Raw genomic sequence first — 25,231 nt, forward strand, 5'->3', positions numbered from 1 at the left:
ACTAAATCTGTTCAATCTCCTCTTTGTGTCTGGTGAAATCCCTGAGACATGGATGACCCAAATCGTAATTCCTATCCTTAAGTCAGGCAAGAGCCCTCAGGAAGCTAACTCCTATCGCCCAATTGCTCTTTCTGCGACCATTTGTAAAATATTTGAACATCTAATTAAGAATAGATTGGAGTGGTTCGTGGGAAAAAATAATTTACTCTCAAATTCCCAGTTCGGATTTCGTAAAAGAAAAAAGCACAATGGACAACTTATGCATCTTGACCTCGGACATAAGATTGGCTCTTTCCAAAAACAACATCTGTGGGTTGCTTCCTGGACGTCTCTGCCGCGTACGACAATGTCCTTCTCCCGGTGCTCAGAGCAAAATGCTTCAGCTGAGCATTCCTGCGAGGATAGTACATTTTGTCTGTAAGTTGTTCATGGGGTCGTACCATTAAAATCCGATCTGGCAACAGTTTCCATCCTCCCTCACCTTATGGCAGGGACTCCCTCAGGGCTCGGTGCTCTCCCCTCTTCTCTATAATTTATATACATATGATATTGAACAATCTGTCTCCCCCTTCTGTAGTATACTTCAGTATGCGGACGACTTGGTGCTCTATACCAGCTCTCAGTCAACTGAGGCTGCATCCTCAGATCTCAATGATGCGCTCAGTTACCTCAAGGTTTGGCTAGATGATCATGGCCTGACTTTATCACCATCCAAAAGCTGTATAGTAACTTTTACACGTAGCAGATCCATTCCTACATGGATATTCGTTATGATAATGAGGTCATCCCCTGCTTGGACTCTGTGAAATTCCTCGGAGTCTTCCTGGATTCAAGGATGACTGGCGTCCGCATTTGGAGTATGTGACTGGCAAATGCGAAAAGGGTATTAATGTTCTCCGGGCTCTCTCTGGGGTCTGGTGGGGCGCCCATCCATACTGCCAAAAGCTCGTGTACAATGCAGTAATACGCAGCCAGATTGACTATGGCTCGTCCGTGATAGAACCCTGCAACAAAAACGCACTTAAAAAGTGGGACCTGATCCAAGCAAAATGTCTACGTATTACTTTAGGCGCAATGAAATCCTCACCAAAAAACGCCATGCAGGTTGAATGCTTGGATCCCCCTCTCCCTCCGTAGGCAATACTTAGCTGACCGTTTCATTTTCAAAGCATGCTCCATCTCCAACCATCCCCTTCTACCTCGACTAGAGGCGCTTTCCCAGGAAATATCTGCAAACGCATATTGGACTCGTAAGGAAAAACCGAGATATATTGCTTCATTTTCCAAAGTAAAAAACCTTCCTTTCCCTTTATTTACTACCCACACAAACCCCATTTTTGAGGTCGACTATGAGTCTTTAACCTATTCCCCCAATGTTATCCTTGATTTTGGCATTGACAAGGATAGCCCAGCAGCCAATATTAAATTCAATAAAAAATTGGAAGAATGGCAGGATTGGCTTCCCATTTTTACAGATTCCTCCAAGATGGACCCCAATGGGTACGTAGGAGCAGCAGTATGGATTCCCAAATTCCAAATTGTCCTGACTCAGAAAGGCCCAACTCAAACATCTGTTTTCACTGGGGAATCCATAGCTATTTTAGAGGCTATTCAATTTCGAAATCACATAACATCCCAAAAGTCATAATTTTCTCCGATGCCAAAAGCTGCCTACAAGCAATAGTTGCTAATCATTTTAAAATGAAAACCAAGTTTCCTATTATTTTGAAAATTAAAGAGTCCCTATATCGATGCAAATTACAAGGACTAGAAGTTACACTGGCATGGATCCCGGGCCATTGCGGCATAATAGGTAACGAAAGAGCGGACACATGGGCAAAAGATGCCATCGAAATCGGTTCCCAGGATCATAACAACATCTTACCATCAGACTTAATGATGTCCGCTCGAACCGACTTGAGAAAGTCCTGGCAGTCTATATGGGACCTCTCCAGACTTCAGAAAGGGCGACACTATGGAAACATCCAACCGATTATTCCCCGAAAACCCTGGTTCTTCCGTTTTCGCTCTGCTAATAAATGGGTCACTTCTACCATTTGCCGTCTCCGTTTAGGTCATGTTTGCACTCCGGTGTTCCTGTCAAAAATCAGGGTGCGGGATAGCTCTCTGTGCGAATGCGGTCTTGATGAGGGTACTCTGGACCACATTTTTCAATTGCGGTAGACTCAGATACTCTTTGTATGACGCGCTGCCTAAAGATTCTCTGCGACCTATCAACTTTGCGACTCTTCTTTCTCTATTAGACACCCCCCTGACAAAAATTTTAATTAAATTATACAATGCCACAACATCAAGTTGTAAGTAGTAATCGCAGCATGCTATTTATTATGTTTCCTTTTTACTTTTTCCCTTTATGTTAGCATGCTTAACACGCCAGCCATTTCCCTGATTTAAAAATAATAATAATTGTAACCGTCTTTGTTGTCTGTGTGCCGTCCATAACATTATGTTATTTGTTTTTAGGTTCCCGTCTGATCCTCCCCCAAAAATCAAAATTTTCATAAACCGAACAGCCTCCTCATGTGTGTAATGTCTCTACGTCGACATTGGAAAATACGTCTTGCTAAAACGGCAAGAGTGAAAGCCATAAAAAAAAAAAAAAAAAAAAAAAAAAAAGCATAAACACGAACTTTACGAGCATGAGAAGTGAAAAGTGGTCTAGGACTATTCATGAACCATCATGGAACCTTTGCACAGGAAAGTCATTACGATTTTCCTTTTTTATTTCATGCAATGTCACTATGATGCTTACTGTGAAATGGTTCCATGAAGTTGGGGATGGGCCGAAATTCGTTTTACATTCGGTTTAACCGAATTTCTGCAGCTAGAGCCGAACTTTAAAATAGAACCTACTTGTACTATTTCGGCTGAAATTAATAGAAAACGTCTGTCATATTGGTAAAAAAAAATATGCAACAAAAGTGAAATAAACTTAGTAGCTACCTATTCTTTTAAGAAAAATCTTGATCAGAATTCGTAAATTGAATTTAAAACCAAATATTCGATGCCCTCCCCTCCGGCCTTGCCTTGACCTCGACTGTACATATCATATTTTTTTGATGCAAAAGTATTATATAGTATCTGCCCTCATAAGGCAATTATGCAATTTTCCGGCATAAAATCATTCTCAGTGTATTAATCTGCTTCCATACAAAATTTTATTACCCTTAATTGAATACTTTAAGCGTTAAAACTAGTAGTTTTAAAGATTTTTGGAAAATCCCCCACATTGTCACTTCAAATCTCTTCTTTTTGCGCCGGGGGTTAAAAAAGTAATAAAGTCACAGATTGGGATGATTTCCCATGAGATGATCCGCTTGCTTGTTTTAATCCTTCTCGCAATTTTTTTTTAATAAAACCAAAGTGCAATTACAGAGAATTGGAACAGTATTGGAACTAATTAAAAATTTAACATCTACAATACAAAGGCGCCATAATTGCGTGAGAATTACGCCCATAAAAAACTTAATTATCGCCTCCAATGTCTTTTATAATTGAAAAAAGCTAGCCTTGCATTTAGAACAAAAAAACATGAGTCACTACTCACCATCGCAACCTATTAACTTGTAGCCGTGGACAGCATATGCTAGAGAGACGCTGTATACACTGGATCCCGATCGGAGCATCTCTATTCACGCCACTCATCTTAAACCGGAATTTACGTTTAAATTTGCGAATAAAATCAAAGATAACACCCCTCATTCACGCCTCGACTAATTTAAACTACCACACGCATAGTAAAGACTGAAAAAAAACTCTTTGTTTTCACGCATTGGACCAAGAAATTTTTATCCGATTTCTGTTACAGTTTTAAGTGGTAACTGGTTATTATTCTATCGGTAGAGTTTATCGGTTAAATGGATAAGTTATTAACGTGCACGGAAACGTGGTTTATGGATTATTATCGCTCAAAAATCTCATGTTAATGACACGTTTCATATCAACAATATAAAATTTTACTTCTAATCGGAGCTACGTTCACAATATTATCGTTAGCGCTTTGTACCAATAGATTCTAACAATCTGTTATATACCAAAACCTACTTTACTGTTTTAAAATAAGGCTTAAATTAGCTTGTTAGTAGTAGCATATTATAGGAAATAGTAAGTAAAGTGGTGTTTAGCTGAAAGTCCAAAAGTCAGTAAACGTCACAATGACGTTTCGTTTTGTTATTGCATTGAGAAAACTTGAATGGTGGTATATTTTGATTGATTGACTTTTTAACAATAACAATAATTAAATGGCGTGAAATTAATACTGTAGGGCTGTCCAGGCCCTATGCTACGAATTTCAAAATTCAAACTTCGTATCTTGCTGTCCCGCTGACTCTAATATTATTCAATACGAGAGCGAGAGGATAGGTATGATACGAATTTCAATTTTCGAATTTCATAAGAGCACTGCGAATCAGCCCGAAACATGTCGAGCAAAATTCGATTTATGCCCCTACCTTAGAGGCCGGCAACGCACTTGTGACTCTTCTGGCGTTGCAGGTGTCCATGGGCGACGGTAATCGCTTACCATCAGGCGATCCGCCTGCTCGTTTTCCCCCTATACCATAAAAAAAAATGACGTCAGTTATCTGGAATTATTTTATTAATTATGAGTGAGTCTTACAGTAACTTCATATTCAAGGTAACTTTCTAATCAGATTCTTGGATAGAATTCAACCCGAAATTTTCCCACCAATTACTTATAATATAAAAAAAAAACGGAAATTGTTTTAAAAACTATATCTTATCGAAAATACAAACTGAAAAAGAGCAGCGCTGGGAATCGAACTCAGGTCCTCAGCAATCCGTGCTGCTCGCTGTACCCCTACACCACCACTGGACAGGAGTACAGACACAAATTTCTCCTATGCACCACATAATCTCAACTTCTTTGTTTCTTATTTAGTCACTAAGCAGTGACACTAGCGACTATGCTTTTAGCCCTCATCGAGAAGTAACAAAATTTGCAGTTGAAATAAAAAATACAAAAAGACTCCAAAAAACAATCTTAACTATGTCTTATGTGACAGCCCTGTGTAACAGTGCATACATTTTCACAACTAACTCGCCATTCCAGCAACAACATGTTAATATTAGTAAGTAGGTCGGATTTATTTTTAAACTACTTCAAAAATAGAAGACGCATAGTTTGGGAAAACTTCCACTAGGAAATTTGAGTCATTGTACTTAATTAGGTTTCCTTATTTATTGAATCAAGTGATACTTTGCGGAGGTCCATATCAATGAACTAAAATAATTTCTTTGCTCACCCGCGACCTTATGATAGATACGTTTATGCAAGAAATGTGTGTTCATCCAGTTTGTACACGTCCACACTGTAAGAACACACACAAATCATACAAACCCACCTATTCCCATCACCGCACCATACTAACGGGTTTTGGACTCAACCAGTGTTTATTTTCAGAGCAACACAACGGTTCACTATGCTAACATCTGGCCCTTTACTACGAAGTACAAAAATTGAACTTCGTGTCTTGCCGTCTCGCTGGCGCTTATATAATTTAAAACGAGAGTAAGAGGGACCGTACGATACGAACTTCGATTTTCGGATTTCGTAGGAGCCCCTCTGGAGTCTAACATCTGGTAGCTTGGTCAACGGTTTTACTAGTGGTTGTGTTGCCATGCCAACCTTGACCTGGGCGTACCCAGGGGAGGCAGGGGAGGGCAGCTGCCCCCCTCCCTGGAAATTGTATGTTCTACAATATATTATGCCCCGTTTACCTATGAAGCAGGATCCTTGCGGGTGTTACATATAGGTACCTTGTGTTTCATGTCTTTGTGACAAAACAAGCGCGGGCGATCTGATCTAAAATCTGACTGTCCTCTCCCCCCCCCCCCCATACAAATATCTGCCCCAGGATCTCAAGCTTCGTAGTCAGGTCCTCTAACCACTTGTGAAGGAACTATTGTGAAAATAAAAATGCAATAGTTCCTTCGAAGGAACAGCGAAAAACTACCGCGAATAATTTGATTCTACGACCAGGTTATTAGAGAACCTGACTATGAAGCTTGAGGTCCCGGGTTCGATTCCCGGCCGGACCAGATATTTATTTAAGTATGTATTTATCATGAATTCTAAAGTCATTCATTACAGTGAGATTAGACACAGGTTGTTAAGTAACAGTGAAAACTAAAACTATATATAAACTAAACTATGTTACAAAATAGAAACGTCATCCAAATTTTCTGCCTCAGGCATTGACCCCAAGACACTGGCAGCATTACCTCTCTGAACTGTTATTCCTAATCTTTGCGAGAGGTAAGTGCCAGCCCTAGGGTCGCCTGAGGCCAAAACCAGACGAGTAGATAAGTCTGTATTTATCTATTTAAGTATGTTTATCCGTTATCTAGTATCCACAGCAGAAGATTTTCTTAGTTTGGGACTAGGCTGATTGGTGTCAATAATGTCGCATGATATTTATTTCTATTACTTTTATTTTTATTGTAAGCATGTTCACACTTCATCCAGGGGTATATAGCCCTGCTGTCCATACCGTCGCAATGCACGCTGACGTTTCGACGCGCCGGCTGGCTCGACCGAATGGTGGCCTACCACAAGAAGCTGTTCCTTCAGGATGTTGATAAGATGCCCCCGGAACCCATCCGAGGTGAGATCTTCCACTGAACCGTAAACTCCTTCAGCTTTGCCTTCTGGCCCCAAGATTGCCTGACTTGATTTAGAGTCGATAAATTAGCACCCGTATATTATGTTTTTAAGCTTTTATCCCCATAATAATAATTCCGGTGTAGATAAAAGTTTCAACCCTATACAAGTGCTAGTTGCAGAAGAGAAGCTCTGAGAACTGAGAGGGCAGGTGCAGGTTCTCTAACCACTGAGCTATCCGGTCGTCTCAACACACATCCTCAAACATCCCTGGTTAAAAAGCAGCTTAACAAAATTCTCTCCACAGCAACACTCCAAAAAGCCCCCCCTGGCTACGTGGACCCCCCGACGTGGGACTACGACTCGGTCATGCGCCTGATAACGCTCGTGCACGAGAGTGCGCAGGCGCGGCCCGTGCGCGACGCCATCCGGCGCGCGATGCGTCCCACGCGGCGCTTGTTCATCAGCGAGGGGCGGAACACGTTCAAACTGTTCCCTAGTCTCACTAGGGGGGTAAGCTGACTCCAATAAACAATTTGCCTCATGGCTAGGAGAGATAGAGAGAGAAAGAGAGTGGAAACATACACATAATTCAAGTTCATGTATTAGTTTATACGATGAGGGGTGGGGGGAGCCTCAAATCAGCCCACATCCACCCACTGCCGGCCAAGTTTTATGCTTTCTTACTTAGCGGTGGGAGAGGGTCTCGATTATTATCACGTGAGATCTCAAAAACGAGCAAAAACTAAGAGTACACTTTTGCGACTTTATCTCCACTGTTTTTGTAACTACCTTGTATTAGTCTTACGTATTGAAAGTGCGGGTTGGCAAGCGTGTAAACGTAGCATAATATGATAACGCTCGTGCACGAGAGTGCGCAGGCGCAGCCTGTTCATAAGCGAGGGGAGGAACACGTTCAAACTGTTCCCCAGTCTCACTAGGGGGGTAAGCTGATTCCAATGAAGAATTTGCCTCGCTGGGCACAGCACAAGACTCTCTCAGAACGAGGAGAGAGAGAAAGGGGCTTGAAGTTAAGTATTAAATTTGTACATTGAACCGAGACCCTGGTGTTGCTGATTTCTTAGTTTAATAATAACCTCACCTAACCAACAAAAAAGTTGGAGCACCCCCGACTTTGTCACTTTAACGTTCAATATTTCAAAAACGGCTGAACCGATTGTGATGAATAATGTCTAAGAACCATCGCTAGCAAACCTGCTTTCAAATAAAAAAAAATGCATTCAAATCGGTCCATCCGTTTAAGAGCTACGGTGCCACAGACAGACAGACACACACACAGACACACAGAGGTAAAACTTATAACACCCCTCTTTTTGCGTCGGGGGTTAAAAAATAGCCGATGTCCGTGACTCCATCTGCGCTTATCGCTATTCCGCGGATACTACGCTATTTTCCGGGATAAAATGAAACCTATGTCTTTCATCGGAACTCCAACTATCTCCATAGCGAATTTCGTCTTAATCGGTTCAGTAGATCCAGAGATTACCCCCTACATACAAACTCACAAACTTTACCTCTTTATAAAGGCTGACCAGGAATATAAAAAACCTGACGCGAGGGCAGCACTTAACGTTTTATATTGCAACATTCTTTACACTTGCTATACGATACCTAGCAGTCATATTAACAGCAGTGTCGGTGATGTTATTTAAAGGAATATTTTCTAATCCCTCAGACTTTTTCTATGACAATTACATGGCATCTCATAATCTTCGGTATTTTAACGCACAAAAACACAAAATAAGACTAAAATACCACGCGCAAACAACGTTCTTCTTCTTCTTCTCTTTTAAGATATGGCTTTTCTGTCCTAATTAATAGGGCAATTTCGCTAGTGTCAAGGTAAACTCTCTTTGAGAAGGACGTTGTACGGTGATTGTAGTTTTTGCAACTTGATAGTATAATTGCAGAAACCACGTGGAGACAACTTGCGCATTAAAAAATGCCAGGAGGGCTACTACGAAACTCGAAACTCGAAGTTCGTGTCGTGCGGTCCCTCTGACACTTATACTAATTAATACGAGAGCGAGAGGGACGGTACGATACGAACTTCGAGTTTCGAGTTTCGTAGTAGCCCTGCAGACACGAGAGCAATATAGAATTTTGTGATCACTGTGAACAGTTAAGGTTAATCGCCGCATAAAACACTATCAAAATTATACTTCAACTAGCCAAAGAAACAGCTTAGAAATAGCAAAATTAGATATTGTCTACATCCGCCATGTTCGAATGCTACAAATCGAATCCGCAAACAACGTTAAACTTTGACAGCAATAGATGACATTTGAATTTAGTGTTACCAGTGCAAGAAATTAGTTCTATTGGTTTTCCGCAATATGGCGAGGTTTTTTATAATTCTGGTCAGCCTTCAAGTGAATTTTGTTACAATAACTCGGTATTGCTGTCTGTAGGAAGCTCAAGACTTCTACTACGACTTTAGCAGCGAGGAGGTGTACCGGGACGAGCCGCCGCAGGAGGCCGGGCCTATAACGGAGGACTCTGTCATCATTGTCGCCAACCCCGTCGAGTCGCGGCTGCCCAGCGCGCACATCAGCGTGCGCCTGCTCAAGTGAGACACAAGAATAAAGAAAGAAGGCATTCACTATTAATCTTTTCCACCAGAGATGTGCGCAACACTTTTTCAAAATTGCTTTCTTGTGGGGATATGAGGCTATTACATATCATTTTAGGTATATTTTACAAATAATTTAACCGCATCATATCTGGAGGAGCCCAAACTTGGTATGTTTTAAAAATGATTTTTGTTTTAATTAAAACAAGTGACTGAAATATAATGATGTGACATATTTTTAGAATTGGCTTAGTAAGCCCTTTCATTAGATACCACACACGATAGGCTTCAGAACAATCATTTTTTTTCCCATACAAAAAAACCGGCCAAGAGCGTGTCGGACACGCCCAAAATAGGGTTCCGTAGCCATTATGAAAAAAATAAGAAATATTTTTCTAAGGATTTCGTATTTCGTACGGAATATTCCAAGTTTAGGTATATTTTATACCTTAGGCTGTTATTTACTCTTAAACTACTAATAATTCTCAAGAAAACTTAACCGTTATAGTTTTCCTTGTAAGTTTGATATACTTACTACAATCTTTAATTTTTTCAAATTTTTCCACCCACCAATTTAGATTTTAGAGGGCGGGGGACGCTCGATTGTAATGAAAATTTGCACTTTAAAGTTGAATATTTTGCAAACAGATCACTGAATCGAAAAATCGTTTTTGCAACTTTACGTCTATGGGAGGTACACAAATTTTTTTTTTTTATTTTTTTATTGTACCATTTTGTCGGCATAGTTTACATATATATTCGTGCAAAATTACAGCTTACTAGCATAGATAGTCCCTGAGCAAAGCCGCGGACGGACAGACAGACAGACAGACAGCCATGTCGAAACTGTAAGGATTCCGTTTTTGTCATTTTGGCTCCGGAACCCTAAAAACGGAAACCACGCTACAAAATACTGCCTTCCAACTAATTGCAATAACTAAACGCATTTCCGACCCTATTCTAATTTATACCTTATGAGTATAGCATTAACGTTGTTTTTAACTTTCATTATAAAAGTGTTTTTTTTTTCAGAGAGATAATGGAGGCAAGGGCTTTAGCTGCCAGGGAAATGCCAAGCACGACTGCATCTACTATGTGAGTAAAACCACAGGATAATACACAACTAATGAAAGAGAATCTAAAATTTTCCATGCATGATAAAATTGCTGCCACATTCGAATAACGGTTGCCTGGAAGAGATCGCTCTGAAGCGATAAGGCCGCCTATTGCTTACCTTAGAAAATCTCTATGTATGTACCTGTATTTTCTGTACTTCTTACTATGTGTTGGTGTGCAATTAAAAAAACCGGCCAAGAGCGTGTCGGACACGCCCGAAATAGGGTTCCGTAGCCATTACGAAAAAAATAAGAAATATTGTTCTAAGGATTTCTTATACGAAATCTTCCAAGTTTAGGTAGGTATACTTTATACCTTAGGCTGCTATTTATTCTTAAACTACTAATAATTCTCAATTTTCCTTGTAAGTTATATATCAAATTAATAATTCTCAAGCAAACTTGTCCGTTATAGTTTTCCTTGTAAGTTTGATATATTCACTACCATCCTGAATTTTTCCACCCACCGGTTTACATTTTAGAGGGGGGGAAGTTTCCACTCTAACTCCTATGAACCATCCTTGTTCTTCTACGAATCTCTAATCAACTCGAAACCTTCAGCTTATGGACCACAAAGAACTGCACGGGCGAAGCGACGACAGCGACCGACGGCGACGCGACCACAGATGGTGGAACTACGACAGTCGGTGGCGAAACCTCCGACGGTGAGACCACTGCTGGTGGTGAGACCACTGCCGGTGGTGAGACCACGGTGGAGGGGGAGACGACCCCTGCCGGGGAGACCACCCCTGCTGCTGGTAGGTTGAAAGAGTCAATATATACTGGGCGGCAAAATTCTGGCTCTATAATGGATGCATAATAGGTTTTATATGAAGTGGGGTGAATTTTGTGCCGCTGAGTGTATTAAAAAAACCGGCCAAGAGCGTGTCGGACACGCCCAAAATAGGGTTCCGTAGCCATCACGAAAAAATTAAGTAGTATTTTTCTAAGGATTTCGTTTTCATACGGAATCTTCCAAGTTGAGGTATATTTTATACTTTAGGCTGCTATTTACTCTAACTACTAATAATTCTCAAGCACACTTAGCCGTTATAGTTTTTCTTGTAAGTTTGATATACTTACTACCATCCTGATTTTTTTCAAATTTTTCCACCCACTGGTTTAGATTTTAGAGGGGGGGGGAGGGAAGCTCGATAAAATTTGCACTTTAAAGTTGAATATTTCGCAAACAAATCACTGAATCGAACAATCGTCTTAGCAAACCTCTAATGGTTTTAAGATACCGAGGTATTTCAATTGCAACTACCAGACCGAATAGTTTACGCGTGCGGAGTCGGGGGTAAAAGCTAGTGTTACATAATTATAACATGTTACTAATATTTTTAATATTTTTTTCATTTTCAGACGAAACAACTCCAGCATCGTAAAAAGTCCACAATCCTGCTGGGCGCCTGCATAGCATAATAATTAAATGAATTATAATGAAAGCAAAACGTAGCATATAGGTACCTACAAATACAATTACGGAATCAAAGCCTGCAGCCTGCGCTGGCAACGCACGTGATACCTGGTGTTGCGGGTCTGGGGGGGCGGCGACTGCTACCTACCCATCAGGTGATCCTCAGGCTCGTTCCCCCTCTTACATAAAAAAAATTAAGACTCGTTTTAGTGCATAGTTTTTTTGTCAATCCAATAAAGAGATACCATATGAACCATATCAAAGTCGGCGACCGTTGTCCGCGACCCGCGACTGATGAACCGCGACTCGGTCATCCGCAACCAGACGAACGACGACTAAGACTAGTCGTTCTGGACCAGAGATGGGGAAATAGCGGCCCGCGGGCCAACTCCAGCCCGCGACAAGATTTAATCCGGCCCGCGATCAAAACCCGACATCTAAGTTAAATCGGCCCGCGATAAACCATATTCAAATATTTCATATGTCTGTAAGCAAGTATTATCTTCAATTAATCTTCGCAAAAACAAGTGAAGGAACAGGATGTTTGACCATCATCTCGGGTGTGTTACTTCAAGTAACTTGGAATTAAACCCGGATTTTTAATTCCATGGAAAAAATGTAAACAAGGTGTTGCCGTTATCAAAACACATTTGCAGAATTCAAGACATTTTATTCTTTCCACATTTGCCAGAAATCGAATTCCCATTAAAAAACTGTATTTCTTAATTAAGATATAATATTTTAATTTATTGATGAAACTCTTTACTTTGGCATTTACTACGCTTTGATATATTAATTTACAAAGATAGTGCTGTTTTCGTATGCATAATTTATTTATTACACCCGGGTTTTTAAGCTGTGGGCCGCTTGACGCGAGACGTCACTCAATGCACTAACATTCGAGACTGAATTCGTAATCGTTTTCCAGTGACTCTTGTTCTGTATTTTTTTTACTGTCGACATTGTTGTTATATTTTTATTGTAGTTAAGTTGTTCATTGTTACATTTTCCGTTGTTTTTCGTTCATTTTTGTATGAAAGGATGGACTCCGGTCCGAGTACTTCTCGGTCAAAAGACGACTTGTAAGTTGTCTCCCGTGAAAACGGCTCTTCTGTTAAAAATAGAAAAACATGGCAACAACAGAACGTTATATATAATATTTCTGAAACGTCACTTTGACAATGATGAAACTTTGTTTACATTTTTTCCGTGGGATTAAAAATCCGGGTTTAGTGAACAGTCAAAATTTCATCTTTCACACCGACCCAGCACATCAAAACAATTAATTTATTATAGATAGGTACCTACACGACTTATTATTGTTCTTACTTGATTGATTAGAATGAAATTTATTCAATAAATGCTCCCTGGCCCGCGGAAATTTTGCAATTATTGTATATGGCCCATCTCTAAATCTATTTCCCCATCCCCCTAGGTTCTGGGCCATCAGTGGCAGCGTAAAGGGGGGGCGAAGGGGGCGCTCCGCCCCGTGTGCCAAGCGCCAACGGGTGACAACGACACTCGTGCATCCAAAGGAGCTGCACAGAATCTTCCACTTTAAAGACATAAATAATAACTACCTAACTTTTCTTCGTAGCTACTTACATAACCTAGCCAACAGTTGGAAACCCCCGACTTTGTCACTACAAATTTCAATATAACCAATTTTGATAAGAAATGTTTTTTATTTTTTTTATTCAACTGGATGGCAAACGAGCAAGTGGGTCTCCTGATGGTAAGAGATCACCACCGACCATAAACATCTGCAACACCAGGGGGATTGCAGATGCGTTGCCAACCTAGAGGCCTAAGATGGGATACCTCAAGTGCCAGTAATTTCACCGGCTGTCTTACTCTCCACGCCGAAACACAAAAGTGCAAGCACTGCTGCTTCACGGCAGGATTAGCGCGCAAGATGGTGGTAGCAATCCGGGCGGACCTTGCACAAGGTCCTACCACCTGCAAACCATAAGAACCATAACCATGAACCATGGTATAAGAACCATAGCTAAAAATACCTGCTTTCAAATAAAAAAATCATTCAAATCGGTTTACCCGTTTAAGAGCTACGGTGCTACAGACAGACACACACACAGACACACAGCGGTCAAACTTATAACACCCCTCTTTTTGCGTCGGGGGTTAACAACCGGCCCGGGTGCCAACCTACTTTACGCCGCCACTTTCATTGGTATGGTTCTCCGCAAAGTAAAGCCTGATTTAATCAATTAATGTATATTTAATAAAACTATGTAAAGTTGTAAGCAGTCTTAATTATTCATCCCAGCCTATATAAGTCCCACTGCTGGGCACAGGCCTCTCAGAACGAATTGGAAACTTCACAAACATTTGAATTGCTTCGCATGTGTAGATATATATACATACATACTAATATTATAAATGCGAAAGTGTGCGTGTTTGTGTGTATGTTTGTCCGTCTTTCACGCCGTAATGGAGCGACGGATCTTTGTGATTTGATTTTTGGCATAGAGATAGTTTATGGGCTACTTTTTATCCCGGAAAAATGCACAGTTCCCGAGGGAACAGCGCGTGATTACCGAATACCACGCGGGCGGAGCCGTCCAAGACCCGAGAGCAAATATTATTCATACAAATATCTGCACCGGCTGCGAATCGAACCCGGGACCTCAAGTTTCGTAGTCAGGTTCTCCATCCACTTCGCCGTCCGGTTGTTTAACTGTCTAGGTCAATAGTGGTCTAACTTTAAAGGCCTTTGTCTACGTCAGCCATAAGTCAGCGAGAGCCAGCAAAAATGTTTATCCCCCATGACGTCAACTCCTGCGCAAGGACAGCCTACTTAGTAAATTATACAACGTCGCCAGCAAATGGAAATGCCTTTAGACGACCAGATGGCCTAGTGGTTAGAGAACCTGACTAGGAAGCTTGAGGTCTCGGGTTCGATTCCAGTGTCGTGGCAGATATTTGTATGAAAAATACGAATGCTTGTTCTCGGGTCTTGGGTGTTTAATATGTATTTAAGTATGTATCTATCTATATAATTATATTTATCCGTTGCTTAGTACCCATAACACAAGCTTTGCTAAGCTTACTTTGGGACTAGGTCAATTGGTGTGAATTGTCCCGTGATATTAATTATATTTATTTATTATATTTATTTAATTCTAAGAACAACATATGTTCGATGGACGGTTATGAAGCAAAATTCACAACATCCAAGGCTGATTTTCATTGATCCAGTAGCTGGAGCCAGCGGCAGCGTCACTAGATACGAGAACAAACAAACGAACGAATAGAAACGTGGTTTATTCCGATCCAGTACCCTTAGTGTAAGTTTTCGGTTACAAAATACGTCTCGATAGCGTTCGCGTTAAAATCTCAATTTATATGGTAACACGAACAGCGCCTCTAGCGGAACGTTTGCGATGTTCGTGTTTCCATACAAATTGAGATTTTACGCGAACGCGATCGAGACGTATTTGGTAACCGAAAACTTACACTAGGGGTAATGGTAACACGAACAGCGCCGCCTACCTTCCGGCTTCAGCATCAGTGCCCTTAGTGTAAGTTTTCGGTTATAAAATACGTCTCGGCCGCGTTCGCGTCAAAATCTCAATTTATATGGAAACACGAACAGCGCCTCTAGCGGAACGTTTGCGATGTTCGTGTTTCCATACAAATTGAGATTTTACGCGAACGCGATCGAGACGTATTTTGTAACCGAAAACTTACACTAAGGGCACAGATCAGTTTGAAAGAATCATTAACTTAAAGCTCCTTCTTAGTCGCTTATCTAGGTATATTAATCATGATCGTTTATAGACGAGCGAGCATTACTTAGCTTTGATGAGTTCCATTGGTCATCTACGGTCTTCTTCATCAGGTCCAGTTTACAAATGATACTTTCTGAATGTAAATGCTTATCTTAATGCAAAATGCCAAAATCGCCATAGGTGTGCCTATAAAATTTGAGGTTGCCCTCGATTTCCCTAGGATCCATAATCAGATCTTGACTTGGTGACAATGAGACCAGCTCAAAATCGGTTCACAATTGAATGAGTAATCGGCGAACATACATTAAAAAAAATACAAGCATTGGAACATAGAACCTCCTCCTTTTTTGAAGTCGGTTAAAAATAAAAATAAATTACTTAAATGAATAACATGAGACAATGGCCTAGCCTCAAAATAAGCAAAGCTTGTAATAGTAGATTGTTCAACAAGGGACTAAAACAAGCCACGAGATGTTTAGCCACCAGAGCAGAGCGAGGTTGTAGTCTCGCGTTAAACACTCTATTTTTCACTTTGAATGCGAGGAAAAAAACAATGTTCTGTTCAAAATTATAATACTTATTACTTTTTAAAAACGTTACGCTCGACTAATGGACAGGCCATCTGTTCAAAATTGAAAACTATTTTAAAACTAATTGGACTATGCATAGCATAATAAAATTAATTAATCCTTCATATAATTGAATAAATTCATATCTAAAAATCCTCCGTTCACAAACACCGTGTTGGCTGTTTAGGGGTTTCCAACGTAAAAAAAAAACTTTAATCCCTAGAGATTAATGACGAGCTTTAGTCCCGATATGCAGACTAAAGTACCTAACATTTTAAGAGCATGAGAAGTGAAAAATAACTTAAATAAATATAATGGGACAATGACCTAGCCTCAACATAAGCAAAGCTTATAAAAATGCGTATGATACAAAAACATTCGTATAATACCTACATATCAACCTAGGATCAAACCCGAGACCTCAAGCTTCGTAGTCAAGTTAACTATTCGGTCGACTAAATGCCGCTCTAAACTATAATGAGGGCTATCGTTTTTTGTCTCACTAGATGGCGCACTGTTGCGTGAGGTTTTTAAGTATGGCTTTCAAAGTCTGTTATTACGGGCGTGGAAACAAAGTTTAGATTAAAATCATATTTAATACACCTTAAAACCATACCTTATAAATATCGAGCATGCCACAGTGTTGCATAGTCCCCGTTTTGTTCGGAAAAAAGGGAGGACAAAGGTTTCCGAAAGACAAAACTGTCTCAAAACACAGACATTCATTGCCCCGTAACGCATATTTCAGGTATTGCAAAATATTCACAAAATTACTCTAATTATAAATAAACCCGCGTAGCTCGCCCAAAAACTATGAGATTTGACATTTCGGAGACCTCACGCTACACTAGCGCCTCTAGCGGCGAATTCATACGCGATAGCCCTCATTGTAGCTCTACCACTCACATTGTACAGTTTTTATAGAGTTTCATTATTTGTCACCGCCAGCGCCAGCCAGTAGCGACACAGAAGGCGGGCGGTCCGCACGTGCCGCCAAAATCGCGTTAAAACTAAATTACAATTAGTGAATTAAAACTAAATCCTGAGCCGTTTAATTACTTAAGTTTATTGCATGTCAAATTAATAATACTAAATTATATTTTAAGCTGTGGTTGCTACGAAGTGGTGAATCAAAGAAAGTGGACTGAAATAGTTTGAAGTTGTACTTAATAGTTTTTTGGCAATTTTGGAGTTTTTTTTAAATGAAAGGACAGGCGAAAAGGTTTGTGGACCATAAGGGACGAGCTCACGATATGGGAGTGAAGAAGACGGAAGGGAGAAAGAAGGAGAAAGGCGAAGGAGTCGGCTTCTTACAGTTGGTGAGTGTTGATTTTAATAACTAATAAGGATTTTTCATTTCACACATTATAAAAGGTTTGTTTACATAGGTACATAAAAACAAATTGATAAAAAACCGGCCAAGAGCGTGTCGGACACGCCCGAAATAGGGTTCCGTAGCCATTACGAAAAAATTAAGTAATATTTTGCTAAGGATTTCGTATTTTGTACGGAATATTCCAAGTTTAGGTATATTAATTTTATAGCTTAGGCTGCTATTTATTCTTAAACTACTAATAATTCTCAAGAAAACTTAATCGTTATAGTTTTCCTTGCAAGTTTGATATACTTACTACCGTTCTGAATTTTTTCAAATTTTTCCACCCATCGGTTTAGATTAGAGGGGGGAGAGGACGCTCGATTTTAATGAAAATTTGCACTTTTAGGTTGAATATTTTGCAAACAAATCACTAAATCGAATAATCGTCTTAGCAACCTTCTAATGGTTTTAAACACTGGTTTTAAAGGACCTATCCAACGATACCCCACACTACAAAGTTGGACGAGAAAAAAAATCACACCCACTTTACGTCCATGGGAGGAACTCAAAAAAAAAATATATTTATTTTTTATTGTACCATTTTGTCGGCATACTTTACATATATATCCGTGCAAAATTACAGCTTTCTAGCATTGATAGTCCCTGCCTGAGCAAAGCTGCGGACGGACAGACAGACAGACATGGCGAAACTATAAGGGTTCCGTTTTTGCCATTTTGGCTACGGAACCCTAAAAAGACTTCTTCAATATTTTCTGATATGTAATTCCTATCGTATTAAGCAGATTTTATAAGTTTATTGTGGCAGTAATAGTAGATTATTGTCGTGGCCTGGAAGTAGGCAATTGCTGGCTGAGTATGAGTATTAAACGGACGAGCTTGCGAGTCCGTTTAACTAATACGAAGCCAGCAATTGCTATTGCAGCCCAGACTAATATAAAGCTTTTCTCAAAATGGTGAATAATTCTGAAATAGAGTAAACTTTTTCTCAAAATATATTATAAAATTAAATTTTATTCCAATATTTTTCCTATGCTTTCCCGCCTTTTTTCATTAAAAATAAACTGCAGGTGTATTTTTCCACCGAAAACACCACAAGCTATTTCAGACCCAATAGAAAAAGTCCGGGGTTCCAGCAAAATATCTGATACCGGCCATTGGACTTGGCTGTATACGACTTGTGCCAACATTTCCACGGCCTTTTTAACTTTAAAAAAAATGTGACTGATTGCAGGCGCGCTAATTCATTATTGTCGAGCTAGCGCGCCTGCAATCTTTTAACTTTTTATTTTTTCGCTGACCATAAACTATGCACTTCACCTTCTGATATGTAAAGAATAATGTTAACTTTTACGGACATTTTTGAGAAAAATAAATAATGTTATTCGCATTTAAATACTTACAGCCTTATTCATAAAAAGTTAGAGCCTCCTTGAAGGCTCCTTGAAGGCCCGATGCTAAAAAACATGATTCATAAACGTCTGTTAGCGCTAATCAGTCGATCAAGGCTCTGCTAAAGTTAGAGGACCGTAGACCCTCCTTTATCTCCCTGCTAAGTCACAAAATGGCCGCCACAAGTTTGAACAGCTGACTTTGACAAGAGCAAAAAACCATACCGAAGATATTTATAGTGAAGGCAGGGCTACGCAAAGATTAAAAAAAAAAACTGGAAAATTTATTTTCAGGAATTTGTATTTAAAAATCCTCTAAATTAGCAACAATAAATTAACAATAAATATGAAAAAAAAATAGGATGACAAACATAATTATGGCTTTTTACACAACATAAACATGCGGATCGGAAATGGCGGGAAAACAAACATCTCGCTTTTTATTTTTTTCCTGCTAATTTGCTGTCACTGCTGTCAATTTTTTTTTTAATTATCGATTAGGCCATTTTTTGTCTTTGTTTTGTCAAGGTGGCCAACATAACGCGTCTAATCCGTCTATCAGCAGCTCAACAACTAGCAGACTGCTAGCAAGCGTTTATGAATCATACTTCTTGACAACAGTCTATTAAGCTTATCAGTCTGCTAAGTAACAGACCGATCAAACCTCAATTAAGGTTTTTTATGAATAAGGCTGTTATGCATTAACTCTTGTTGAAATAAGTCTGAAAAAAAAATTGATTAAAATAAGAAATCATGAACAATGTATGGAAACCGCAAATTTCATCGGACTTGATTCAGCAAAATTTATAACAAAAATAAGAACCGACTACAAAAACCATGAAATATTTTTCTACCAGTCTGAAGTCGGTCCTCAGCCCGAACCAGCAGGAGTGGACCTATAGTCGTCTACCTCACCTATAACTATATATATATATATACGAGTATATTGGAATAATACCTGAAATTTGCAGGTGGTAGGACCTTGTGCAAGGTCCGCCCGGATTGCTACCACCATCTTGCTCGCTAATCTTGCCGTGAAACAGCAGTGCTTGCACTGTTGTGTTTCGGCATGGAGAGTAAGACAGCCGGTGAAATTACTGGCACTTGAGGTATCCCATCTTAGGCCTCTAGGTTGGCAACGCTGCAATACCCCTGGTGTTGCAGGTGTCTATGGGCGGTGGTGATCTCTTATCATCAGGAGACCCACTTGCTCGTTTGCCATCCAGTTGAATAAAAAAAAATATATATATGGCAATTATGCGTTCCGGGGTAATGAATGTCTGTGTTTTGAGACAGTTTTGTCTTTCGGAAACCTTTGTCCTCCCTTTTGTTCCGAACAAACGGGGACTATGCAACACTGTGGCATGCTCGAATTTTTATGGTACGGTTTTAAGTGTATTAAATATGATTTTAATCTAAACTTTTTTTCACGTCCGACGACAAACCACTCTGTTCACCTGGTTGGGTGGTTAGTATTTTTCTTTCTTAACTGACAACCTGCCCGGTTTGTTGGTTAGTAATATAACTTTTTTATTACTAACCGAACAACTATCTACGGATTAACTAATGGTTTGTCAGTTGGTAATAAGCAAGTGACAAGCCATTAGTAGGAGAACCTTGATATTTTTTTCCATTTTCATAACCAGAACCTCCTGTTAAGCCACACTAAAAACCTCACGCAACAGCGGCGCCATCTAGAAAGGCAAAAAACGATAGCCCTCATTGGATTGATATAAACCAGGGTTTCTCAAACTTATGGCTCCACGTACCCCTGTTAAAGTTTCTAGACCACAGCGAACCCCCCCCCCCCCCCCCCCCCCAAAGAAAGTAATTAAACTGGCTGTTGGAGAAACTAAAAGGTAACAAATATAGGTAAGAATCGTCTTTCCAACGAATATACAAACTGTGTTGAAATTAAAAATACAAAAAGACTCCTAAAACCAATCTTGATCATCTTGCCAGTCTTGCAGCGACCATCACGTAAACCTTGTCGCGAACCCCCTACCGTCGAATAGCGAACCCCTAGGGGTTCGCGTACCCCACCTTGAGAAACCCTGATATAAACCATACCTACTTACCAAAATTCGGCACAACAAGAACAAATTCATAAAAAGCTTTGACATTCTCTATTGGCAAACCTTCTTGTAACAATAAGAAACCGCTTTTGAAAAAAACAATTATATTTCAATTAAGTAATTAACTAAGTAACCTCATGATTATGAATCTTTTGCAATAATATAAATATAAAAGCTATAAAATAAACGTAAAACAATAGAATGTTCGCACGGTCTTTTTGGAGCCATAAAAAGTTCTCACTTCCTATGTTTTTTCGGTGACATTGTAATTTTTTAATTATTATTTATTACTAGCTTTTTTAAAGCCGTGGTGGCCTAGTGGTTTGACCTATCGCCTCTCAAGCAGAGGGTCGTGGGTTCGAACCCCGGCTCGCACCTCTGAGTTTTTCCAAATTCATGTGCGGAATTACATTTGAAATTTACCACGTGCTTTGCGGTGAAGGAAAACATCGTGAGGAAACCTGCACATCCTGCGAAGCAATTCAATGGTGCGTGTGAAGTTCCCAATCCGCACTGGGCCCGCGTGGGAACTATAGCCCAAGCCCTCTTGTTTTGAGAGGAGGCCTGTGCCCAGCAGTGGGACGTATATAGGCTGGGATGATGACTAGCTTTTGCCCGCGGCTTCGTCCGCGTGGTATTCGGTTATCGCGCGCTGGTCCCTCGGGAACTGTAGTGTAACCTGAGTGTAAGTTTTCGGTTACAAAATACGTCTCGATCGCGTTCGCGTTAAAACCTCAATTTGTATGGAAATACGAACATCGCAAACGTTCCGCTAGAGGCGCTGTTCGTGTTTGCATACAAATTGAGATTTTAACGCGAACGCGATCGAGACGTATTTTGTAACCGAAAACTTACACTAAGGGCACTGTGCATTTTTCCGGGATAAAAAGTAGTCTTTGTCATTCTCGAGGCCATAAACTATCTCTATGCCAAAAATCACGTCGATCCGTCGCTCCGTTTTGACGTGAAAGACGGACAAACATACAAACACACACACTTTCGCATTTATAATATTAGTATGGATTACTACGTTTCCGCGTAAACATCTGTTACTATTTGTAAGGGGAAAGCTTAAAAGGAAACTCTATATATTATAAAAACACTCGTGTAACATAATCATAATTATCTCAGTAGTTCACACAGCCAATTTGCACCTACAGAATCTAAGATGAATTTTTACATAAAAATAAAAATAAAAAAACACATCAAATTAACTAAAACGGGCTTCCTCTTCCAAAGGCAGCGCAGCGCGGGTCATTGTACCTAATGCCTCCTCTACATATCGACCGATGCGTCGGCAGATGGATCCGCAACCATATCTTCGGATAAATTGCGATCCACATCTGACAGGCGCGTTGCGTTCGCGCTGTCACCCTTTGATCCGTGTCGATAAACCGACACCAAACGGATGAGTGGCAGATGCATCGGCCAACGTTAAATACCTACCACAGACAAGCAAAAACCACCTCTACACCTCAAGGCTCAGTCAAAGACTACAGTATATATTTGGCGAAGAAAAAGCCTGCTCTTTGGTCGCCCTGAGATATGCCGATTAGTTTGTCCGACACATCTTTCATAAAAAAATCTAATTAACTTAGAAGAGTTTGAAAAACTCCCGACAGAACAAGCACAATGAAAAATTTGACTGTCTTATAACTATTCTTATGAAGTCGTGCGAGTATATTTTGGTAACTTTGATTGTATCCATATTTTTGTAACTGACTGTATAAGATCTTTTCAAATTTGCTATCTATTCTGACACTCGCGCACCGAGAAGAATATTTTTATTGTAATGATGTAATAAGACGTTGCTTGGTACCAAATTTCAAGATTCTGAGTTCACGGGAAGTACCCTGTAGGTTTTGATTCCCTTGCGAGTGTCGAAAACTTGCAGCATAAACGGCTGTATCTTTTGATTGCGTTGGCTTAGAAGTTTGATTTTTTCACAGCTCCAAGGGACAGTAGACCTTGAGAGTATTTGATATAAATTTCAGCTTGATACCTCCACGGGTTCCTGATAAAAAGGGTCTTGACAGACAGACAGACAAAAAGTGATCCTATAAGGGTTCCGTTTTTTCCTTTCGAGAAAATGTCATAAAAATCTGCCAAAGCGTTTCGGAGGAGTTCGGTTACAAACACTGTGAATACAAGAACTTTATATATTAGACTTAACTTTAAGGAAACTTAACAGGAAATCTGTCCGCTCTGACCATTTTAAACCACTTAATTTATTACTCGCCACATAAGGAAACCCCGCAAGTTAATCAGTTCTGTCTCCCACCTCAGTTATAAACATAATATAAGTAAATAGTGTATTGGTTATATTATAGTGTAGGTGCTAACAGAGGGGAGGTAAGCGACCTTTCAAGAAGTTTCATTCATTGAATGTACGACGAATTGTACAGTTCATTTGAACAGAGATAACAAGTAACGGTATTTATTTGTTTATTTCAAAGAAACTTACACAGTATAACAGTCTAAGGCACTGCGCATGACAAACACAGAAGAGAGAGATTGAATGACAATTCAACAAAACAATTCATAAGTTAAACGTATAAAACAAAACTCGTTTAGGGGCATACATGTCCAAATGTCAGAATGTCCAGGTGTCACATTGTCCATGGTCAAAAAGTCCAAAGGATGAAACGTCCTAGTGTCTAAAAGTCCTAGCGTCAAAAAGTCCATGGTCAAAAAGTCCAAAGGATTAAACGTCCTAGTGTCTGAAAGTCCTAGCGTCAAAAAGTCCATGGTCAAAAAGTCTGAAGGATGAAGGATGAAATATCATAGTGTCTGAAAGTCCTAGCGTCAAAAAGTCCATGGTCAAAAAGTCCGAAGGATTAACTAACGTTTAGTATATAATTTATTAAAAACAATGCCTGTATAATATAAAACAAAATAAGGGTAACTAAAACTACATACAAACTAAAATTATAAATAAAAAAGTTGCCCAAAATCACTGCCAGGTGGTAAGGTGCCCAGAAGGCTGGCAGCATTCACGCTGTATGGCAATGCTTTATCTTTGTGCTAAGAAAAAGCCAGCCCTATGGTCACCCGAAGCCGTATTCAATTTGGACGACAAACGTTTAAACATTTTTTTTTATCATTTCGTGTGCTCTGCCTACCCCATTTGGGAATACAGGCGTGATGTTTGTGTGAGTGAGAGGACAAGTGCCTGCTTGTTGTATTCTGTTTTAACCCCCGATGAAAAAAGAGGGGTGTTATAAGTTTGATCGCAATGTGTTCTTAAACGGGTGGACCGATTTGAATGCGGTTTTTTTATTTGAAATCTGGTTTTCTAGCGATGGTTCTTAGACATGTTTCAGCAAAATCAGCTGTTTTTGTGATATTGAACTTTTGAAGTGGCAAAGTTGTGAGTTTTCCAGCTTTTTGTTACAGAAATTCACTTGTCACTTCAAAGTTCAATATCTCAAAAACGGCTGAACCGATTTTGATAAAATATGTCTAAGAACCATCGCTAAAAACGTCATCATCATTATCCTAGCCTATATACGTCCCACTGCAGGGCACAGGCCTCCCCTCAGAATGAGAGGGCTTGGGCAGTAGTTCCCACGCGGGCCCAGTGCAGATTGGGAACTTCACACTTGCAGGCTTCGCAGGCTTTTGCAGGTTTACTCACGATGTTTTCCTTCACCGTAAAGCTCGTCGTAAATTTCAAGTGTAATTCCACACATGAATTTGGAAAAACTCAGAGGCGCGAGCCGGGGTTTGAACCCACGACCCTCTGCTTGAGAGGCGACAGGTCAAATCACTAGGCCACCGCGGCTAAAAACCTGCTTTAAAATATAAAAAACGCATTCAAATCAGTCCACCCGTTTAAGAGCTACGGTGGTACAGACAGACTGACAGACACACAGACACACATAGTGGTCAAACTTATAACACCTTACTTAACTTATTGTATCCATTCATTCCAAATAATCAAGTAAAATTATAAACATTGTCTGCCAACAATCCTATTAATTAAGATTTAGTAGTTAATTAATGAAATGTACGTGTATTTTTTTATTGAAATAANTCACAACTAAAAAATTAAACCATAAGCAAGCATTAAACAAACCGTCTGATATAAGAGACAATCCGACTGGGCGTCACCCATTAATAACCACTGTCTCCCTCCACATTCGCGCTTGACCCACGCGGGAGCGGGACAGACCGCCGAAGGGTAGAATCAATATCTATATGACAGTGTTTTATTTTGCCGGGGACATCTCTGTATGTGTGCGTAAGCTTTGCTTGGAGGTCCGGGGTTGTTCCCGCGGGACATTTTATCCGGGCCGGTAAGCTGGGTCGGCGGTTCTCAAACTTTCTTGGTGACT

General features: G+C 40.0%; 3 protein-coding genes across 24 annotated transcripts in view; 2 read left to right on the top strand and 1 right to left on the bottom strand.

Annotated features, from left to right (window-relative positions):
• MFS16 (major facilitator superfamily transporter 16) overlaps positions 1 to 3,987 on the bottom strand; it is a gene marked incomplete at its 3' end in the record, with an annotated part of 23,895 nt that extends 19,908 nt beyond the window's left edge. Inside the window, 1 exon segment of the mRNA XM_074108733.1 lies at positions 3,569 to 3,987. Within this exon segment, the coding sequence (XP_073964834.1) occupies positions 3,569 to 3,723 (155 nt within the window).
• tou (bromodomain adjacent to zinc finger domain 2B toutatis) overlaps positions 1 to 25,231 on the top strand; it is a 193,367-nt gene that overhangs the window by 70,547 nt on the left and 97,589 nt on the right. The window lies entirely within an intron of this gene.
• On the top strand, positions 5,054 to 14,031 carry LOC141443369 (uncharacterized). Of its 2 annotated transcripts, XR_012453018.1 has the most exons (8): positions 5,054 to 5,111; positions 6,509 to 6,647; positions 6,951 to 7,156; positions 9,076 to 9,233; positions 10,269 to 10,331; positions 10,913 to 11,109; positions 11,717 to 11,817; positions 13,207 to 14,031. XR_012453018.1 is itself a non-coding variant. In XM_074108607.1 (7 exons), the coding sequence occupies exons 1-7, from the start codon at positions 5,100 to 5,102 to the stop codon at positions 11,737 to 11,739; spliced, it is 798 nt and encodes a 265-aa protein (XP_073964708.1). In that variant the 5' UTR covers positions 5,054 to 5,099; the 3' UTR covers positions 11,740 to 14,031. The 2 variants fall into 2 exon arrangements, 1 of the variants encoding a protein (XP_073964708.1); XM_074108607.1 differs by having other exon boundaries at positions 11,717 to 14,031.

Source organism: Choristoneura fumiferana, chromosome 27 (genome assembly GCF_025370935.1).
Source record: "Choristoneura fumiferana chromosome 27, NRCan_CFum_1, whole genome shotgun sequence".
Classification (NCBI taxonomy): Eukaryota; Metazoa; Arthropoda; class Insecta; order Lepidoptera; family Tortricidae; genus Choristoneura; species Choristoneura fumiferana.

Excerpts from the sequence above, each read along its gene's own strand:
- LOC141443369 (XM_074108607.1), top strand. Across the intron at positions 7,157-9,075 it reads TCCCTAGTCTCACTAGGGGG|GAAGCTCAAGACTTCTACTA; the intron begins GTAAGCTGACTC and ends TGCTGTCTGTAG. Across the intron at positions 9,234-10,268 it reads ATCAGCGTGCGCCTGCTCAA|AGAGATAATGGAGGCAAGGG; the intron begins GTGAGACACAAG and ends TTTTTTTTTCAG.